A 17,852-nucleotide genomic window follows, 5' to 3' on the forward strand; every position below is an offset into this window, starting at 1 on the left:
TAACACCTTGGTGCCTCGCGGCCTGGGAGGTAGTACAGTGGAAGAAGTGTAGGACTCTCAAGCAGGAGGTCCTGAGTTCCAATGTTGACATTACCTGTTCTAGAGTCATGATGCTCCTCCTCCCTCTCTCAACCACTAATAAAGAATAAAATAAATATTAAAAAAAAGAAAGCAGCCTGGTTCTTTTTCTCCAAAACTACTACCATTTTCCTATTCCCCTTTTGTGTCTCTCACCGGTTTTCCTGATAGTGTTGACCCCTAGCTCCCTCTACATGCTGAAATCAATGCAAAGTTCACCACCCCACCCTCTGCATGATTTTCCAAGGGTTCTGTATCACGTAGAAGATGGTAGTTTGGGCATTTTACTTTCTGCTTGTAAAGGAAATTATGTGCAAACTGAACCCATTGTAATCATGTACCTTCCCTTCGCATTTGCTTTTGACTAGCCTTGCTTTTCAAGATGATTTTTTAAAGTTTGCTCTGAGTGTACATTGAAATTTCTGAATTAAAATATTACTATAAATGGACTTATAGTATCAAAAAAAAAAAGAAGAAGAAGAAGGAGAAGGAGAAGGAGAAGGAGAAGGAGAATATACTATTTCCGAAACAAGATCAGAAGAGAAAACACTAAGCAGAGCCCAGACTGGAGTTGAGTCGGTAAATTGCATCAAAGGAAAAGACTGAGGTGGGTGGGTGGGAGGGGGGGAGAGGACAGGTCCTGGAACAGGATGGCAGAGGACCTACTGGGGGTTGTACTGTTATGTGGAAAAGTGAGTGGTCCCGGAGGTAGCACAGTGGATAAAGCACTGAACTCTCAAGCATGAGGTCCTGAGTTCAATCCCCGGCAGCACATGTACCAGAGTGATGCCTGGCTCTTTCTCTCTCCTCCTATGTTTCTCATTAATAAATAAATGAAAAAATCTTAAAAAAAAAAATAAAGAAAAGTGAGAAATGTTATGCATGTGCAAACTATTCTATTTACTGGTGACTTTAAACATGAATCCCCCAATAAAAGGAAAAAAATGTTAAAAAAAAAAAAAAAAAAGAATACAGTATTTCCCTAGTCACTTGTTTTCACTCAAGAGTTTTTAATACCAATATCTACTTGGTAACAGGCCTTCTACGGGGTGCCAATGAAAACAGGTGGGGGCAAGTCCAACTGACCTTCAGAGCCTGGCTGGCCGGCCCCTGCATACACCTCAGGTCCATCTCTCTGCCTTGGCCTCTATCCGTATCTTGTGTCTAGAAACACACGGTTAGCTACCACCCCTTGCATCTGTGGCAGTCTTGTAACCTGCTCTGGTCCTTTTATCCGCCAGGATAAAAGTTCTCTGGCTCATTCAGCCGTGGCATCATCTCCATATGCAGAGCGCTCCATGTGCCACATGCTGTTCTGTTCTTACGTCCGGTAGCTATTTTTTAACCCTTACAACACCAACAAGATAGAACTACTAATACGACCACCACTTCACAGAGGAAGAAAACGAGGCAGAGAGGAGCCCGCATTTTGAACCCAGGCAGCTGGCTTCACAGTCATTTGATTTAACCAGCACATCTCCTGGTGGCAACCTAGATTAAAGAGATTTTTAAGTAGTCCACGGCACCCTGTCTATCCTGTGCGGTATCTGCCACCTATCACTTCCCATGCTAAACATATAGCGCATATTTATCTAAAATACGTATTTACATAGCTTGTGTTTATACAGACACGTGCATATACTTGTAGACGGATGTCTTCTTTGCTAGTGCATACAGCTTCAGCATGAAAGCAAGAGATTATGAGTAGTACACGAGGTGACGAAATCCACTTCCATCACTTTTCAGGCATGTAAATCAAGGACCAGAGAAAAATTTTAAATCCCTATAGCAAAGCAGTCAACTGCTTACCTGGATTACTAAATATCTGCCATACATGTCTCAACCAAGCCCAGGATTCTAAATTATTAGAGAGGCAACTTTATTAATATATAGTGTCGTTTTTGTTTTTGTTTATTTTTTTACTATGGGTAAAACAACAAATAAAGATAGCTTAATGCTTTGTCTTCCAAACCATTTCTTACTGATCAGCATAGTGATACTTAAAAGAAAATAAGACCCAGAAATTGTCAGGGGTGTGAAACAAAAGACAAACTGCACGTGGATACCGCAGCTGCTTTTACTATTCAGAAGGGAGCTGGCACAATGTGCAGTAGCTAAGGAATGACTGTGACAGTCACTGCTAGGAAAAACTGTTACATAGAATACGAGCTCCTCATTGATTTCCTGGTAAAAGAAAAAAAAAAGGGGGGGGGGGGAGAAAGGAAGAAAACTTAGAAACATCATTAATGTCTTAACCATACAGGAATGAGGTAAATTTTTAAATACAAATGTCAGAATTTCAGGCTACTAAAATGCTTACGAAAGAGGCAAGACTAATCTTTGTATCCCAAGTCCTAAGAGCAGAGCTATACTGGCGGCTCGTACAGGAGGGGGTTAGTAGAGATGGTTCACCAGGTGTGGTGCACCACCCAGGTTAGAGCGCCAGTACCCCGAGAGAGGGGACAGGGCGCGGGTGGAAGCTGCAGTGCTGTTCCTTCTCTTCCGTTCTGTCTCTCACTTTCTCCAGCCCCCCCCCCCCAACCTTCGAAGTCTGGCCCAGAATTATAAACTCGTGCAAGCTAAGGCCCAAACTGCAAAAATGAAAAAAAAAAAAAAGAGAGAGAGAGAAGTAAAAAAGAGGGGCTTGGTGGTGGGGCACCTGGTTGAGTGCACATTTTACAGTACACAAGGACCCAGGTTCAAGCCCCCAGTCCGCACCTGCAGGGAAGAAGCTTCATAAGCGGCAGGGCGGCAAGTGTCTGTCTCTCTCCCTCTCTATCTTCCCCTCCTTTTGCTATTTTCTGGCTGTCTCTATCCAATAAATTAAGGTAATAGAAAAATTTTTTAAAAGAATTCTTAATTTTTAAAGAATAGAAGAAGCAGAAAGGAAGGGGCCTTGAGGTGACCGACCTGAACTGAATGTCAATTATACAGATGTTTTTACCTTGACAAAGTGGACAATTAGAAAGTGTGTATTCATCTGAAAGTATAAGTCAGCATGCAAAGCGTAATGCAGACTCCTATAAAAGGGAAGCTCTGGAGGTTTGCGTTTAATCATCTAGCACTACTCTATGCCAAAGTTCAGCAGTGCTGTGTTCTGTCTCTTAGCCTATCTCACAAAAATAAATAAAAACTTTAAAAAGTAAAAAGGAGATAGGCTCAAAAAGTTTTAAGCAAAAGAACAGGATTAAAATTGTTTATTCTGTATGTTCAACTAGCCAAAATATGCATAAAATAAAGGCTGAACAGAAATATAACAAAAACAACTCTCATTAAATCCACGGGGGTCTTACCCACTTTCCTGCAGTCTATACATGTACTAGCTTAAAAGACAAATTAAAAAAAAAAAAAGGAATTGCATTGCAATTGAAGCACTGGGCAGTAATAACATAAAACGTAATTAGAAAGCCTATGAGTCATTGATTTCACACAAAATTCTCATGGGGGGACTCTCCAAAAAAAAAAAAAAATGGTAAGAAAGAATCCTATAAATGACTCAAAACAAATCACATGGCAACTTGGTAAAAACTGGAATTAGACACAGTTATTAAACAAGAATGCAGCTACTGCTGGAAGCAACTGGTCTTAGAATTGTCTAGAAGATGCCGTGAGGGCTTTCAAGCATTCAAAGCTACAACATACAGAGAAATCGTAATAAGTTACTGAAGGAAAAAGACATATTAGTGAGTAAATACACACACACACACACACACAAAACAGAGATAAAATACCTACGACTCTAAATAAAGGAACTTTATTATTATTATTATTATTATTATTATTATTTACATTTGGTTCTGCATTCCTACTTCAAGAAAGGCTTGCCCCTCAATGTCCGGTCAAGCTGGGCTAGCCTTTGGGCATGCACATAAAAAGTAGTGTCGGCATGACGAAGTAAGAATTTAATGGGAGGGGGAGTCGGGCTGTAGCGCAGCGGGTTAAGCGCACGTGGCGCAAAGCGCAGGGACCGGCGTCAGGATCCCGGTTCGAACCCCGGCTCCCCACCTGCAGGGGAGTCGCTTCACAGGCGGTGAAGCAGGTCTGCAGGTGTCTGTCTGTCTCTCCCCCTCTCTGTCTTCCCCTCCTCTCTCCATGTCTCTCTGTCCTATCCAACAACGACGACATCAATAACAACAACAATAGTAACTACAACAAGGGCAACAAAAGGGAATAAATATATTTTTTTAATTTTTTAAATAGAAAGAATATAATGGGAGGACAAGCAAAGCGATCTAAAACTTTGCACAACTACCCCGGGCCTCAAGACTGAGGGTCAGCTCACGGCAGACACAGCCGACAAGGGTCACGGCCGGTGTCCCCCTCGCCTGCCCCGCGCAGAGAAGCCCCTTGTGGACCCGGGTTCGACCCCCGGGGGGAGGAGGGCTGTGGAGCCGGGAGCACCCCGATGCCAGCGCCAGGGTCAGTTATGTTCCCGGCCCCGGGTTCGAGCCCCCGGCCCCCACCTTTGCGAGTGCTGACGCGGGGCTGCAGCTGCCTCCCTCCCTCTTGATGTCTGGCTGTCTCTGTCCAATAAAGATATATATTTTTTAATTTTTATATTTTTTTATATTTATTTTCCCTTTTGCTGCCCTTGGGTTTTTTTGTTGTTGTTGTTGTTATTGTTATTATTGTTGTGGTTATTGATGTCATCGTTGTTGGATAGGTCAGAGAGACATGGAGAGAGGAGGGGAAGACAGAGAGGGGGAGAGACAGACAGACACCTGCAGACCTGCTTCACCGCCTGGGAAGCGACGCCCCTGCAGGTGGGGAGCCGGGGGCTCGAACCGGGATCCTCATGCCGGTCCTTGCGCTTTGCGCCACGTGCGCTCAACCCGCTGCGCCACCGCCCGGCTCCCACAAAGAGAATTTAAAAATAAATAAGAAAGTGAGTGACCTCAGCCCCAGAAACACTCTGGGTGCCCCGGACACGGCGACACGGAGCCCGGGTGCGGCAGCGCCCAGCCGCGGCGAGCGACGGACGCGGGAAAGCGGAAGATGGAGAGCAGAAGGCGGCTGTCACGGGAAGAAGGCGACAAAGGGGAAAAAACAAAACGAAACAAAACTGAAGGGACAGGCCCGCGGCGGACAGGATGACGGGGCAGGGGCTGAAGCGGGGCCGAGCGCGCCGACTCGTTCGGTCGCGCCGCAAGCGCGCACCGCCACTTACAGGTCGGGGTATCGCCACTTCCGCTGCGGGCGAGGGCGGCCGGAAGACGAGTCGGAGGCGCTGGAACCAGGGACCCCCGGGCGCCGAGGCCACAGTCAGCTGAGCCCGCCGAGCAGTGGGGGGGGGGGGGAGGGGGCGTCGGCCGGCACCGCCCTCGCTCCAGCCAATCACCTGGAGCCGTCGACCGCGAGGACCGCGCTCTTGATGACGTCATTGGAGCGCGCAGAGGCCTGCCTCGCCTTTCCACGAGTACTTCCGGTTGGACGCATCCTCTTCCGGGTTGTCTCGGTTTTTGGATCGGTTAGGCGGCGGTTGCTTGGACTGTTTGTCTTGGGAGAGCTCGACGGCTCTTCTCGGTGAGGAGGGAAGGCGCTCGCCCTGCTCGACGGACCCGTGTGAGCTGTTGAGTTTTGTGGCCGACGCGTTAGTAGCTGATTCCGCGACGGTCGTTGGAGACGGTTGGGGGCGGGACGTTCGGGGGGAAAAAAAAAAACTAAAAACCGGCCTTTGGCGGCGTCTCCACAGACGAGTGTGGCGGCGCCGACCGCGAGGCTCAGGCTCCCGAGTCCGTGTGTGCTGAGGAGCTGGGCCGCGAAATGGTGAAAAATAAAAGGAAACGGCGAAATCCCGGGAGTCGGGCGGTGGCGCCAAGCTCCGCGACCGGCGTGAGGATCCCGGGTTCGAGCCCCCGGCTCCCCCCCACCTGCAGGGGCGTCGCTTCCCGGGCGGCGACGCGGGTGTGCGGGTGTCTGTCTGTCTCTCCGCTGTCTCGCTGTCTCCCCCTCCTCTCTCCATCTCTCTCTCTGTCCTGTCCAACGACAGCAATAACAATAATGATTACAGTAATAATCATAATAAAGGGGAATAAATATTTTTTTAAAAAAAAAAAAAGGAAAAGGGTTGAAAAGGCGAAGCTCTGGTTTTCCTCACAGAATGGGATTCCCAGGTGACACCCGGTCCGGGGACGGTCCTCAGTGTCCGTCTAAAAGCCACAGGCAGAACTGCGAGCACGGCCTTTCCATGGTTTTTCGTGTCATCCTCCTCAGACACCCGCAGCCCTGCTTCGCCCCTTGTCAGGTTTCCCCCCGCCGCCCCCGCAGGTGGGGGTCGGGGCCTCGAACCCGGGTCCGGGCGCGGTGTCATACGCGCGCTCAGCCAGGGGACCACCACCCGGCCCCGAAGTTTATTTTATTTGATTATTATTTTTTTTTTTTTTTTAAATCACGGTTATTGGAAGCGTGTCTTTACCGGTATTTAGTTAGTGGAGCGCTCCTCAGTTCTGGCTTATTGAAGCTGGGACGCGTGGGGTCTCGGCCATGAAAGTCTGTGGAGAAAACGGTGGTGCCCGTCTCCCCCCCCCCCCCCCCAAACTGAAGGAATTTCAAGGGGAGAAATTGGACTTTTAAAAAACATAGAAGGGAGTCGGGCGGTGGCGGCAGCGGGCTAAGCGCAGGGGCCGCAAAGCACAAGGACCGGCATGAGGACCCCGGTTCGAGCCCACCGGCTCCCCACCTGCAGGGGAGTCGCCTCACAGGCGGTGCAGCAGGTCTGCAGGTGTCTGTCTTTCTCTCCTCCTCTCTGTCTTCCCCTCCCTCTCTCCGTTTCTCTCTGTCCTATCCAACAATGAATGACATCAACGACAACAATAATAACCACAACAATAAAACAACAAGGGCAACAAAAGGGAATCAATAAATGTAAATTTTTAAAAATTAAAAAAAAAAAAACATAGACAGTGGTCACCAGATTTCATGGGGACTTCGTAGGTGCAAAATTGGATCGTTTTGACCAAAAATATGATGCGGGTCTGTAGCCTGCGTCTCTGCCTTTTTCAGCGCTGCATAGTTTTCTGAAGCGCTGTTGGAATACTCGTGTTGAGGTAAAGATGCCTCGAAAATCCAGCACTTCGAAGAAGTCTCAGCAGTTAAAAAGGAATCCAAAAAGGAAGATGAGTGACAGTCAAGTGGAGTTTTCAGAGGAAGAGGTAATGGAAACTTTACGTTTATCCTCAAAAATCTTTGATTAGGTTAGAAATTCCATCTACTTCTGTCTAACAGAATACGCAGAGACTGAGAGTGGGGTCAAAGTGTCCAGATATGAAATAGTGTTTACTGTAGTTGTTAAACATAACAGTCACAGAATTCTTTGGGAAAGTGGGTGTCATGAGCTATCTCAAAGGCATCTGAACGGTATAACTAGGAATAGACTGAATTCTGCGGCATTTGTGTATGAGAAGATGAGAGTCTGTCTGGTAGGAGGGATTTGCATTAACAAGAAAAAAAAATAGCTAATAGAATTAGCTTTTTCCTTTCATAATTTTGCCAGTCTCCTACTGAAAACATGAATTGAAACATTGTTCTGCATTATGGTGATTTTGCAGGTAAATTATGCAGTTCTGTGTCATGAGCAAAATTAATACTGATTTGTTTCAAGCATTCTTTGACACTGTGCAATTCTGTATATAGGAATTGCTTTAGTATGCTTTTGCCTATGATAAATAGCATTTTCCTGTAGAAGAAAAGTATTTTTCTATCTAGAAAATGTATGAATTCTCTTCACATACATGACAACTCTTGTAAAAGGAACATGTTTCATCTAATGTTTAATTCTTGGCTCAAATATATGTGTTTTTCTCTTTAGGTTAGAAACACAGTGAAAAAAACTAAAAATCCAAGGAACCTGCCTTCTGAAGGTATGTCATTATCTTTTTGACTTGTCCTTCTCTAGCAATCTATATTGATGAAAAACACTCAGCATCTAGTTCACGAATCTTCTAAAATCAAAGACCAATAGTAGCTGCATTTTCATGTTTGCAAGAACAAGTAGTACTAGTTAATTATTTTGAGAAAACAGAATTTTACTTATAGATCTCTAGATAGGAAAATACTGAAGAAACAATACCCACAACTTGATCAATATCTCCTAGTTTTTCTTTTATATATATACATACACACATACACTTTATTTATTTACTATTCGATAGAGACAGAGAGAAACTGGGGGGCGGGGGATAGGCAAGGAGAGAGAGAGAGAGACCTGCAGTCCTGCTTCACCAGTCATGAAAATTTCCTCCTGCAGGTGGGGGCCTGGGGCTGAAACCTGGGTCCTTGCACCACTGTAGTGCATGTGCTTAACCAGGTGCACCACTACCTGGCTCCTTCCTAATTTTCCTTTAACTTCATTCTGCCAATATTTATATATATCAGGTCTGCAAGTTTATTTGAAGTAATGTCCTTACTGATCTGTTACATCACCTCTTTATAGAAGAACTGTGCCACTTAGCACTTAAGACCAGCTTAAACGTACCGCACAAATAGTTTGGGTCTTCTTTTCTTCCGTAATTAACTATTGAGCCAACAAGATAGCTCCCTTATAAGTGTATCTGTAATAACACAGATGAGCATTGAAGACATCACTCTTAAGTAAAATAAGTCAGAGAAAGATAAATACTGTATGATCTTATATAAGAAATCTGAAGATAGGAAGAAACTCAGAAGAAGTTAGTCTTGCGGCTATCAGAGGAGAGAGAAGAATATGGAGAAACGTGATCAAACGGAACAAACTTCCAGTAAGCACTAGGTGTACATATGACTGTAGTTTTAATAACATAAAAGTAGTCAAAGCAACTGCTATTTCGCTAAGTTTATGTGTCTGTCAGGCCCCCTTGCGGTAGAGAGAGATAACTGTCCACACACAGCTGGCTCATGGCAGCGCTGAGATTCTATCCCTGAGCCTTCAGACTCTTAACAGCACTGTTGAGTGCTTATTCCCTTGAGTTTTGTTAATGTATATCCTCCCGCATTAGCAAACAGTAGTCAGTGATCTGCAAAGCCTGCTTTTAACAGAGATCCATCACAGAAACCTGCCCATTTCCTATCCGCAGTGTGAGAATGGAAGCGCTTTGATCCTTTTCTGCCGGAAGACACCACTTTGATGAGTTTCTTTCTTTTACTTATTCATTGCCCCGTTTTACTTCATTGCACCTCTACTTCTAATCTCCAATTTGCTGCCTGTTGGCCAAGTTCTTTTGTGAAAATGAAAAGTCTGGGTTTATATTTGCAATATCAATTAGTTGCATCTCAGCTAACAACAATCAACTCCATGTTAATATGGAACCACTGCCAGGTTAGTGCTTGCGGTGAAAAGGGACTTAAGCACTTCATCTGTTTTACTTGAGTTCTGAAATATTCCTCTGTCCTGAGAGAAAGTGGAAGAGTGCAGAGCATAGCTGTAGCGCCTGCAGGGGCCTCATGCATACAGTTCTTGCTTCTGCCGAGTCACCTCCCTGCCCTCCCCTCTGTAGCTTTCTAATGGTTGGTTCACATATCCCATTAACTCTGAACTCGTTTTTTAAATGAAAAACAACTGTTCAGACTGACCAGAGTCCCTTCTGTCACCAGAGACAGGACATAGTGACCTGAAACGGGTCAGGATACCATCTAGCAAGAGAAAAACCTGGAAGCCTCTTTCTCAGAACAGCAAAAGCCACTTTCGTGGTTTGATGGAATCTGTAATAATGTGAGTACTGACATTTTAATCCACTTCACTTTTTATTTTTGCTTAAATTTTTCAAGAAAAAAAATGCCCTTAGAATGTTATCTATTTTATGATAATAGAAAATTTTCTCTGCCACATGTTTATGTCTTTTGGTGGCATTTACCTTTAGCAAAAAGCTTTTGTTGATCTCAGAGACTTGGCATTTGATCCATAAAATTAAAATGTGAGGATTTGTTGCCTGATCAACTGTCTTTGAAATTTAAACTAGTTCTGTCAATGGGGAGAACTTGGGAGGGACCTGAGTTCAAATTGACATGAATATGAAATCTATCATGTTTGAAGGATTACAAACAAAACAATATTCTGTTATTCACTGGGCTAAAATCTTATCAGAATAATCAGGTAAAAAAGAAAATATGGCAACACAACATGACTTAGAGAAGCAGCTTTGACAGGGCTGGGGGATGGCACACCCCATACAGTAAGTGTGCAAAACCCAAGTTCAAGCCCCCAGTCCCCACCTGCAGGGCTGACTTCAGGAGTGGTGGAGCAGTGCTGCAGGCATCTCTGTGTTCTTCCTCCCTCTCTCTTTCTGTTTCACCTTTTGTCAAGAAAAAAGAACAAAAAACAGAAAAAGGGAGAAGGGAGATTTTAGGAACAGTAAGGTCATACAGAAACCAAACCTCAGCAGTAACCCTGGTGAGAACAGGAAAAAAAAAAGATTTTTTTTTTTTTATTACATGTCCACTTAAAATATGTTAAGTGTGGGGCCAGGTGGTGGCACACTTGATTGAGCACATATTTGCAAGTGGTGAAGCAGTGCTGCAGGTTCCCCCCCTTCTTTCTCCCCCTCCCCCTCTCTTGATTTCTGGCTGTCTCTACCCAATAAATAAAGACTGTATATATATGTTAAGTGTATTTTAAAAACACACAAAAAAATTGATTGTTTTTGCCTTTCTAGTGAGAATACTTGAAAAAAAGAAAACAGATTACATTATTTGTGTTTCAGACTAAGGTTTTATTTTATTCTGTTTTAATTTCTAGAGCAGTGTTGAGTAAAAAGATAAAAGAGGGCGAGCAAATTCAGCATCATCTGAACTCCCTGAAGAGAAGGTAATCAAGTTATGCAAGAGTACATAAAACATAACGTTTTGTTAAAGGCTGACTTGTTCTTTATTGTCAGAACATAGACTCGTGGAATATGTAAATATTTTAGCCTGCTTGGCTTTTAATTCTTGAGAGCTTGTGTGGAGCTTCTAGCAGGAGAGCGCAGTTGTGTCTCTTCGAAGAAGCTCGTCCTCTTCAGCCGAGCATGCAGCTTCGGGAGAAAGCACATGGGTCAGTGAGGGAGGAAGGCCACACCCACCTGGCCAACCAGGTTGCCCCCACATCCAGCTTGTGTTCTTAATGCCTTTAACATGAGTAGTTGGGAATACTAGCCCTGCGCTGCCTTTGATTCTGCGACAAGTAGAGAATTTATGAAGAGATTCTGGGGCCAGCAAAGTCCCCCACCTGGACCGTGCATGCTCTTTGCCACGTGCCAAGTTTGAGCCCAACCCCACAGCAGTGATGATGGAAGCTTCTATGCTTCTACATCTGTGGCCTGTCATTCTTCTGCTTATGATTTAAAAGACTTTTTTTTTCCTTTTTTATGACTACAAATTGATAGGAGTGTACATAAACACCATTCCCACCAGTTTTTTAAAAGACTTTTTAAAAGTAGTCAGTATAAGAGGACAGGAGAAAGGCAACAACGTTCCAGAGCACACCACAATGTACAGTATGTGGCTTTCTAGTGTACTCAAAAATTAACAAATAACTAGGTTTTTATTCAAACCCTAAGATTGCTTCAACTGTGTGAAACCCTGGATGTTCCTCCCCAAAAGCTAGAAGATGTAGGGAGTGTGTCAGATACACTGAAAATGGAGCACGCACAGCTCAGAACTAATGAAGAAAGTCTGAAGTCATTGCAGGTATGATGTCTGAGCAGGGAGTTCAGAATTAGAGCATTTAGGGAATGAAATAATAACCGGTTGTTTTGTTTTGTTTTTCTATTTTTATGAAACAGAGAAATTGAGAAGGGAGGAGTAAATAGCATAATGAATGGTTATGCAAAGAGACTGAATGCCTGAAGCTGCAAAGTCCCAGGTTCCGTCCCCTGTACCACCTTCTTCTTCTTCTAGCGTTTGCCCCCTGTACCACCATAAACCAGAGTTGAGCAGTGCTCTGGTAGAAAAGAAAAAAGAAGAGAAACACATGCAGACCTACTTCACCACTCATGTAGCCTCCCCGCTGCAGGAGCCCTAAGCCCAGTGGCAAGTGTCCCTATAAGAGACACTGATATGAAGATCTTAGGAACAAAATTTAAAAAGCAAAAACTATAATGAGAAAATACAAAAAACTGATAGGCATTAGAAGCAAAACCCTTAGAAGACTCAGAGGCTTGATTTAGAACATTCTACCCTCTGGAGCAAGAGGGAAAAAAAATTCTTCTGTGTTTAAACCACCAAGTTACCAAACTTTTGTTTTTGCTTTTTTCTAATCTAGGTACAGGTACACTAATCTAAAGTGACTCACATTGTATTTCCAGTGGAGAGCACTCTTAACAGCCAGTCCACAGAAAAGTCAGGGCTGAGGTATAAGCTCAACTTCACCAGCAAATGCAGCAGGGAAAATTCTGGGTGTGGGATATTCTACACAGCAGGTTTCTTAGGAAAACTGCCCTTTCAGCATCTCTTGGACTAGTAGCTTTGGAATTTTTTCCACTTGGGTATTGAAAAGGTGATGTGTGTCAGCATCTGCCTGGGGGCCGGGTAGTGTCGCGCCACGCGGGGTGCACCTCACCAGGTTCGAGGATCCTGATTCAAGAGCTTCACAAGCAGTGGGGCAGTATTGTGGGCGTCTTTACTCCGCTCTTCCACTCTGTCTCACCCTCCCCTCCATGAAGAAAAATAAATAGGGCCATTGGAAAATAGTGGTGGACTCAGACCCAGATCCAGAGCCCCAGCAGTAATCCCGGTGACGAAATACGTAGATAGTATCTGTTTAGTACCAGAGAGAGAGTTCAAAGAGCAGGGCACATGTCTGGCTGTGTTCTCAACCCAGATTTGAATCCTTGGATTGAAAGTACCATAGCAAGAGGAAAGCTCTGGTTTTATAGCTTATCTCCCTCTCTGTTTCTATCCTTTTACCCAGGAGTGCTAAAAGTATACATTCACACAACTCTGGCCCCACAAAAAATTAAATAAGATCTGAATTGCCTTCGGTATAATCATTTTGACAGTAAGGCCAATAATTAAGTCAAAATACTAACTTACTCTTTCTGCCTTAGGAAGAAATAGATAAGATAGTAGAGACAACAGAATCAATGACTAGGAATATTCAGAACCTAACAAATGAAATTCAAATTCTGACAAGTGAAGTGGAAGAGGAGGACAAGAATATGAAGCAGGTAACTATTAAAAAGTATATTGGTTTGGTTCATGTCTGGACTCTACTACATCAGAGTAAAATTTAGTGTTGTGGCTTCTTTGGTGTGTATGTGCGCATGTGGCGTGTGTGCATGTGTGTGCGCGTGTTTTGCCAGAATCTGAATGTAATTTTTAATGCTCAGGTTCTACCAAGATACTACTCTGAATGTGATGGCATGAGGGACGTCGACCTTTTGAAATCATCTATATCTTTTTCTGCTTTTAGTTGTTTCAGATAGATAGTAGTGGAGAACTCTATCTTCCAGAACTTTATCAGAGGAGTCTTAAGGCGCCCACACTTCAGGTATGTATGTGGATTTTCATGACTGTGCACCAGTTTCGAGTTGGATATAAATAAAATGATTGTTTCTTACTTGTTTAACACACACACACACACACACGGATTAGGCAGTGGTCCACCTGGTACAAAGTACACAGATTACCATTCATGGGGACACAGGGTCAAGCCTGCACCTGTAGTGAAGCTTACTAGTTATTACAGTTTTCTCTTCCTGACCCTCCAACCCTCTGTCAAAAAAAAATTGGCCAGTGAGAGCAGTGGAGTTATCATGTATTTCATTGCACTCTAGTAACAACCCTGATGGCAAAAATAATAATAATAAAATTATAAATTAAGGAAGCACACAGAAATGGAATTCATGGTGTGAGTTTTTCAGTAAAATCATTTGTTTTTCATCAACAGTCTTTATTTTTCCTTCATGTAGATCTGACTTAGTCTTGTCAAGAGGTGTGTAACATTTCACTGATTGGTTTTCTATTACAGATCATGACCTTGCATATTCTTATTGTAACTATAGGGATAACATGTTAGAAGTAAATTGGGCAATTGCTTTGGATTATGCTACCAAGAATTACATGTCACCCTTCATATAATAGTGCTGTGTCTTATTCATAGTAGACTGTGCACTGGTAATGTTAGTGCTGTGTCTTATTCATAGTAGACTGTGCACTGGTAATGTATCTTTCTCCAAAAGGCTCCAATAGTAATACTCTTTGAAGACTGATTTATTCATTCTAAGAGAGGACTAGAGAGCACTGCTCAGCTCTGACATAAGGTGGTACAAGGGCTTAGACCTATGGCCCCTAGAACCTCAGGTACATAATCTGGTGTGTTGCTAACAGGCTGAGCTATCTCCCCACCCTTATTGGACATATTTTTAGGGGGGCCAGGTGGTGGTTAAGCGCTCACATTACAGTGTGCAAGGACCCAGATTCAGGCCCCTGGTCCCCACCTGCAAGGGGGAAGCTTCACAAGTGGTGAAGCAGAACTGCAGGTGTCTCTCTCCCTCTCTATCTTCCCTGCCCCTCTCACTCTGTCTCTATCCAATAATAAGTAAATAATAATTTAAACTTTTGCTATCTGTAATCCACTGATGTGATGCTAAGAGAAACAAGAATAAGCAATGGAAAAAAGTAGAACATTGATAGATTTGAAAGAAGAGATGTGAGTAGTTGATCATAGAAAATTGATGGTTCCGTGAGGTTTATTATACAGTTTTCTAACATAATCTGGCTTTTTTCAAAAGGTGTTAAAAACTGATGATCTTACCCACAGGACGAAATTTTGGCATTAATCCCGAACAAGAATACTCTTCTGAAAGATATAAATACTCTCCATAATTCACCCCAGGCTAGGAACGTGCTGACTTTCATTGAAGAAGCCTACAAGAAACTAGATGGCATGTAAACAGTTGTTGTTTTTGTGTTGGATTTTTTTCTAGATCATTCTATGTAAATTTCATACTCATGATTTTGTTAAACTATTGATCCCTGGTTAAGACAGTAGAGACTTGAGTCTTTCTTCTTCAGTATTTGTCTTCTCCTAATGTGCACTTCACAATCAGCCTGTGTTAGTCCACGACCAACATCTAGTATCGTCCTGAGAGCTTTGTTGTCAGCAGTCGCCAAGTCTACTGTATCTCCAGCTACTTACCTGAAACAATAGTGGCCACAGGTTTAAAATAAGTGAGAAGGACTCGTTCACTGAGTAGTGTAGTGGAATTGTAATACTAGGTCTTAATGTTAGTAAAGTATTCATAGTAAGAGGAAAAGAACACAGTATGGATGTTACATGAATGTTTGCTGTCAGTATTCTTGTAGCTGTTAACTTGCATTTTCTGTCTGGTCATCTGAAAGATGACAAATCCCCAAAGGTCATTTCGCTTATATAACTCCTTTTACATGTTTATTTATTTTATTAGCAATTTAATAATGATCGGCAAGATCGTGGGATAAGAGGGGGCCAGTTCCACACAGTCCTCAGCCTCAAAGTTCCTCACCCATCCCCATCCTCTCCATTGGAAGCTTCCCTGTTCCTTATCCCGTGGGTGTATGAACATGTTATTTCGTAGCACTACTGTAAATAGATGCTGAATATTTATTTTTTGGAACACTTTTCCTTTATCGGGGGATTAATGTTTTACATTAACTTAGCCTTTATTTTGTCATCAGAGCATACTTTTACTTCATAAAATTAAGGTGGAAACTAAGCACATATGTTTTTTTAAAGCAAAAACCGAGTAACACACCTTTCTTTGTAAACCCTTATTGTGACAGACATCTACATGTTAATAAATTTGTTACCTTAAATATTTTAAAAGTCATTTCTAGCTACAGTGTATAAATTGTATGCATTTGTAAAATAAAATATTTTACTGAATCGTTTATTAGTGATTTAATAATGACTAACAAGATTATAAGATAATAGGTATGATTCTTTTTATTTTGAGACTATTAATGAGAAAGATAGGAGGAGAGAAAGAACCAGACATCATTCTGGTACATGTGCTGTGGGGGATTGAACTCAGGACCTCATGCTTGAAAGTTAATACTTTGTCCGCTGGTGCTACCCCCCAGACCATAGGGCTATACTATAATTCCATACGGTTCCCACCACCAGAGTCCCATGTCCTATCCCCTCCACTGGACCGCATATCCCCTTAACCAGATGCTCACTCCAATGCACAGTCATCATTTAGCCATCCCGATGTTGACTGCATGGACTTAGAACAGCCTGAGCTCAGGGCCTTTGGGAAGTTCACAAACTCTCCCAGACTTGTGACCACCTGCCCAGCCGGTGAGTTCATCAGGCAGATGGCACCTTAGCCCATGCACCTGCTATATTCTATAAGCCCTCAACTAACCTGAAATGGTGCCACCGCACGCCACCCTACAGAGAGAAGCCACAATCCACTGTGCAGACACCTGCCTGTGAAATCACCTACCTCTCTCTTTTTTTAATCTTTATTTATTGGAGAGAGAAAGCCAGAAATCGAGAAGGGAGTGATGGAGAGGGAGAGACACCTGCAGCCCTGCTTCACTACTCAAAGCTTTCCCCTGGCAGGTAGGGACCAGGTGCTTGGAAGTCGGGTCCTTGCATATTGACATGTGTGCTCAACCAGGTGCACCACCGCCTGTCCCCAAGTCACTTACCTCTCCAAGACACTGGGTCCAGTAGCTGCCTAAGAGCATTGGCTGTCCCTGCCTTGCTGGTAGAAACAGCTGACAGGGCGTCACTGGGGCAAGAACTGATGGTAAAGTACCTCATATGACATCACTTCTGACCAGGATGGTTGTAAGGTGGCTCTGGGAAGAGAGTCACCCAGTGTCAGGTTATGTGAAAATCCCCCGGTGAGGCTAGAAACTATCCAGACCCTGAACCCAACTACTTATCTCTGCCTGAAGAGGGAGGTGACCTGGCACATGACTGAAGAAGTGGTCAGTGAGGCCTATTCCTCACACCCAGACTTTAAAAACCAGCCCCTGCAAAGTGGAGGCTGGTTCTCTGCTGCTCGGCTGGCCACCGAGGGGGTCCTGGGGACACTGCTGACGAGGGCAAGCGTGCAGAGTAAACCACGCCTCCAGGAGAAGCTTCAGGGAGGCATCTCGTTTATGGGGGGGTACAAGCAGGTAGATATATTCAAGGGTTAGGGAAAGTTTAGGTGCTCATTAAGCCACACACAATACAGGGTTAAGTTTGACCTATCAGGTGTTTGTTCATTACTGGAAAGTTACCGTATAAGGTCTGGTCATGAGCTCACCATGCATAGGCAGGCTCCTCTCTAAAGGTGAATCACAAGCACCTCAGGATGGGGGGAGGGAGCAGTTAAGCAAGACCAGGATATTTGCCGTGGGTTTCAGTTGGCCATGTATATATGGTAGTTTATGGCCTTTGTTCAAAGGGAATGAGTAGGCATATGCAGGAAGTTCCCTGTCTGGAAAAGTCCATCCATCTTAAGGTCATGGGGTCAAGTGGGGACCTGCCTACCACCCCTCCTGTGAGGAGAGGGCTTGAGGTCAACCCTCTCAGACTCTCATGGAGATAATGGCCTGGATTTCCCAGACAGTGGGCCTTTCTCCACACTGCAAGACTGACCTAGAACTCTTCACCCATGAGAGCAGTTTCAAGTAGACCAGGAACCCTAAGTTAACCCCTAACTCAGTTTACTGGACTGTCTAGAACTTCACTAAATATGCAGTGACTTCAGCATCTATGGCTCTAGAGGCAAGATCTCACACATCTCACTGGTTTGCACAGAGCCCTCAATTTAGGAAAAGAGAAAGAAGAGTCATTATCTATACAGACTCCAAATATGCCACTGCCACCCACGCCTACCCAT

At 43.8% G+C, this 17,852-nt stretch overlaps 1 protein-coding gene across 1 annotated transcript; it reads left to right on the forward strand.

Annotated features, from left to right (window-relative positions):
* The first annotated feature begins 7,114 nt into the window (after nucleotides 1-7,114).
* CENPQ (centromere protein Q) lies at nucleotides 7,115-15,892 on the forward strand. The gene is made up of 8 exons (XM_060188736.1): nucleotides 7,115-7,229; nucleotides 7,886-7,937; nucleotides 9,628-9,763; nucleotides 10,787-10,855; nucleotides 11,586-11,715; nucleotides 13,074-13,193; nucleotides 13,439-13,516; nucleotides 14,789-15,892. The coding sequence occupies exons 1-8, from the start codon at nucleotides 7,131-7,133 to the stop codon at nucleotides 14,918-14,920; spliced, it is 816 nt and encodes a 271-aa protein (XP_060044719.1). The 5' UTR covers nucleotides 7,115-7,130; the 3' UTR covers nucleotides 14,921-15,892.
* Nucleotides 15,893-17,852: the final 1,960 nt, after the last annotated feature.

This window comes from Erinaceus europaeus, chromosome 4 (genome assembly GCF_950295315.1).
Source record: "Erinaceus europaeus chromosome 4, mEriEur2.1, whole genome shotgun sequence".
Taxonomy (NCBI): domain Eukaryota; kingdom Metazoa; phylum Chordata; class Mammalia; order Eulipotyphla; family Erinaceidae; genus Erinaceus; species Erinaceus europaeus.

What these genes read in the sequence shown, in the direction of transcription:
- CENPQ (XM_060188736.1), top strand. Translation starts at nt 7,131, where the DNA reads ATGCCTCGAAAATCCAGCACTTCGAAGAAGTCTCAGCAGTTAAAAAGG. An exon ending in TTGATGGAATCTGTAATAAT is followed by an intron (nt 9,764 to 10,786) that starts GTGAGTACTGAC and finishes TTTAATTTCTAG; the next exon opens with AGCAGTGTTGAGTAAAAAGA. An exon ending in TTAAGGCGCCCACACTTCAG is followed by an intron (nt 13,517 to 14,788) that starts GTATGTATGTGG and finishes TCTTACCCACAG; the next exon opens with GACGAAATTTTGGCATTAAT.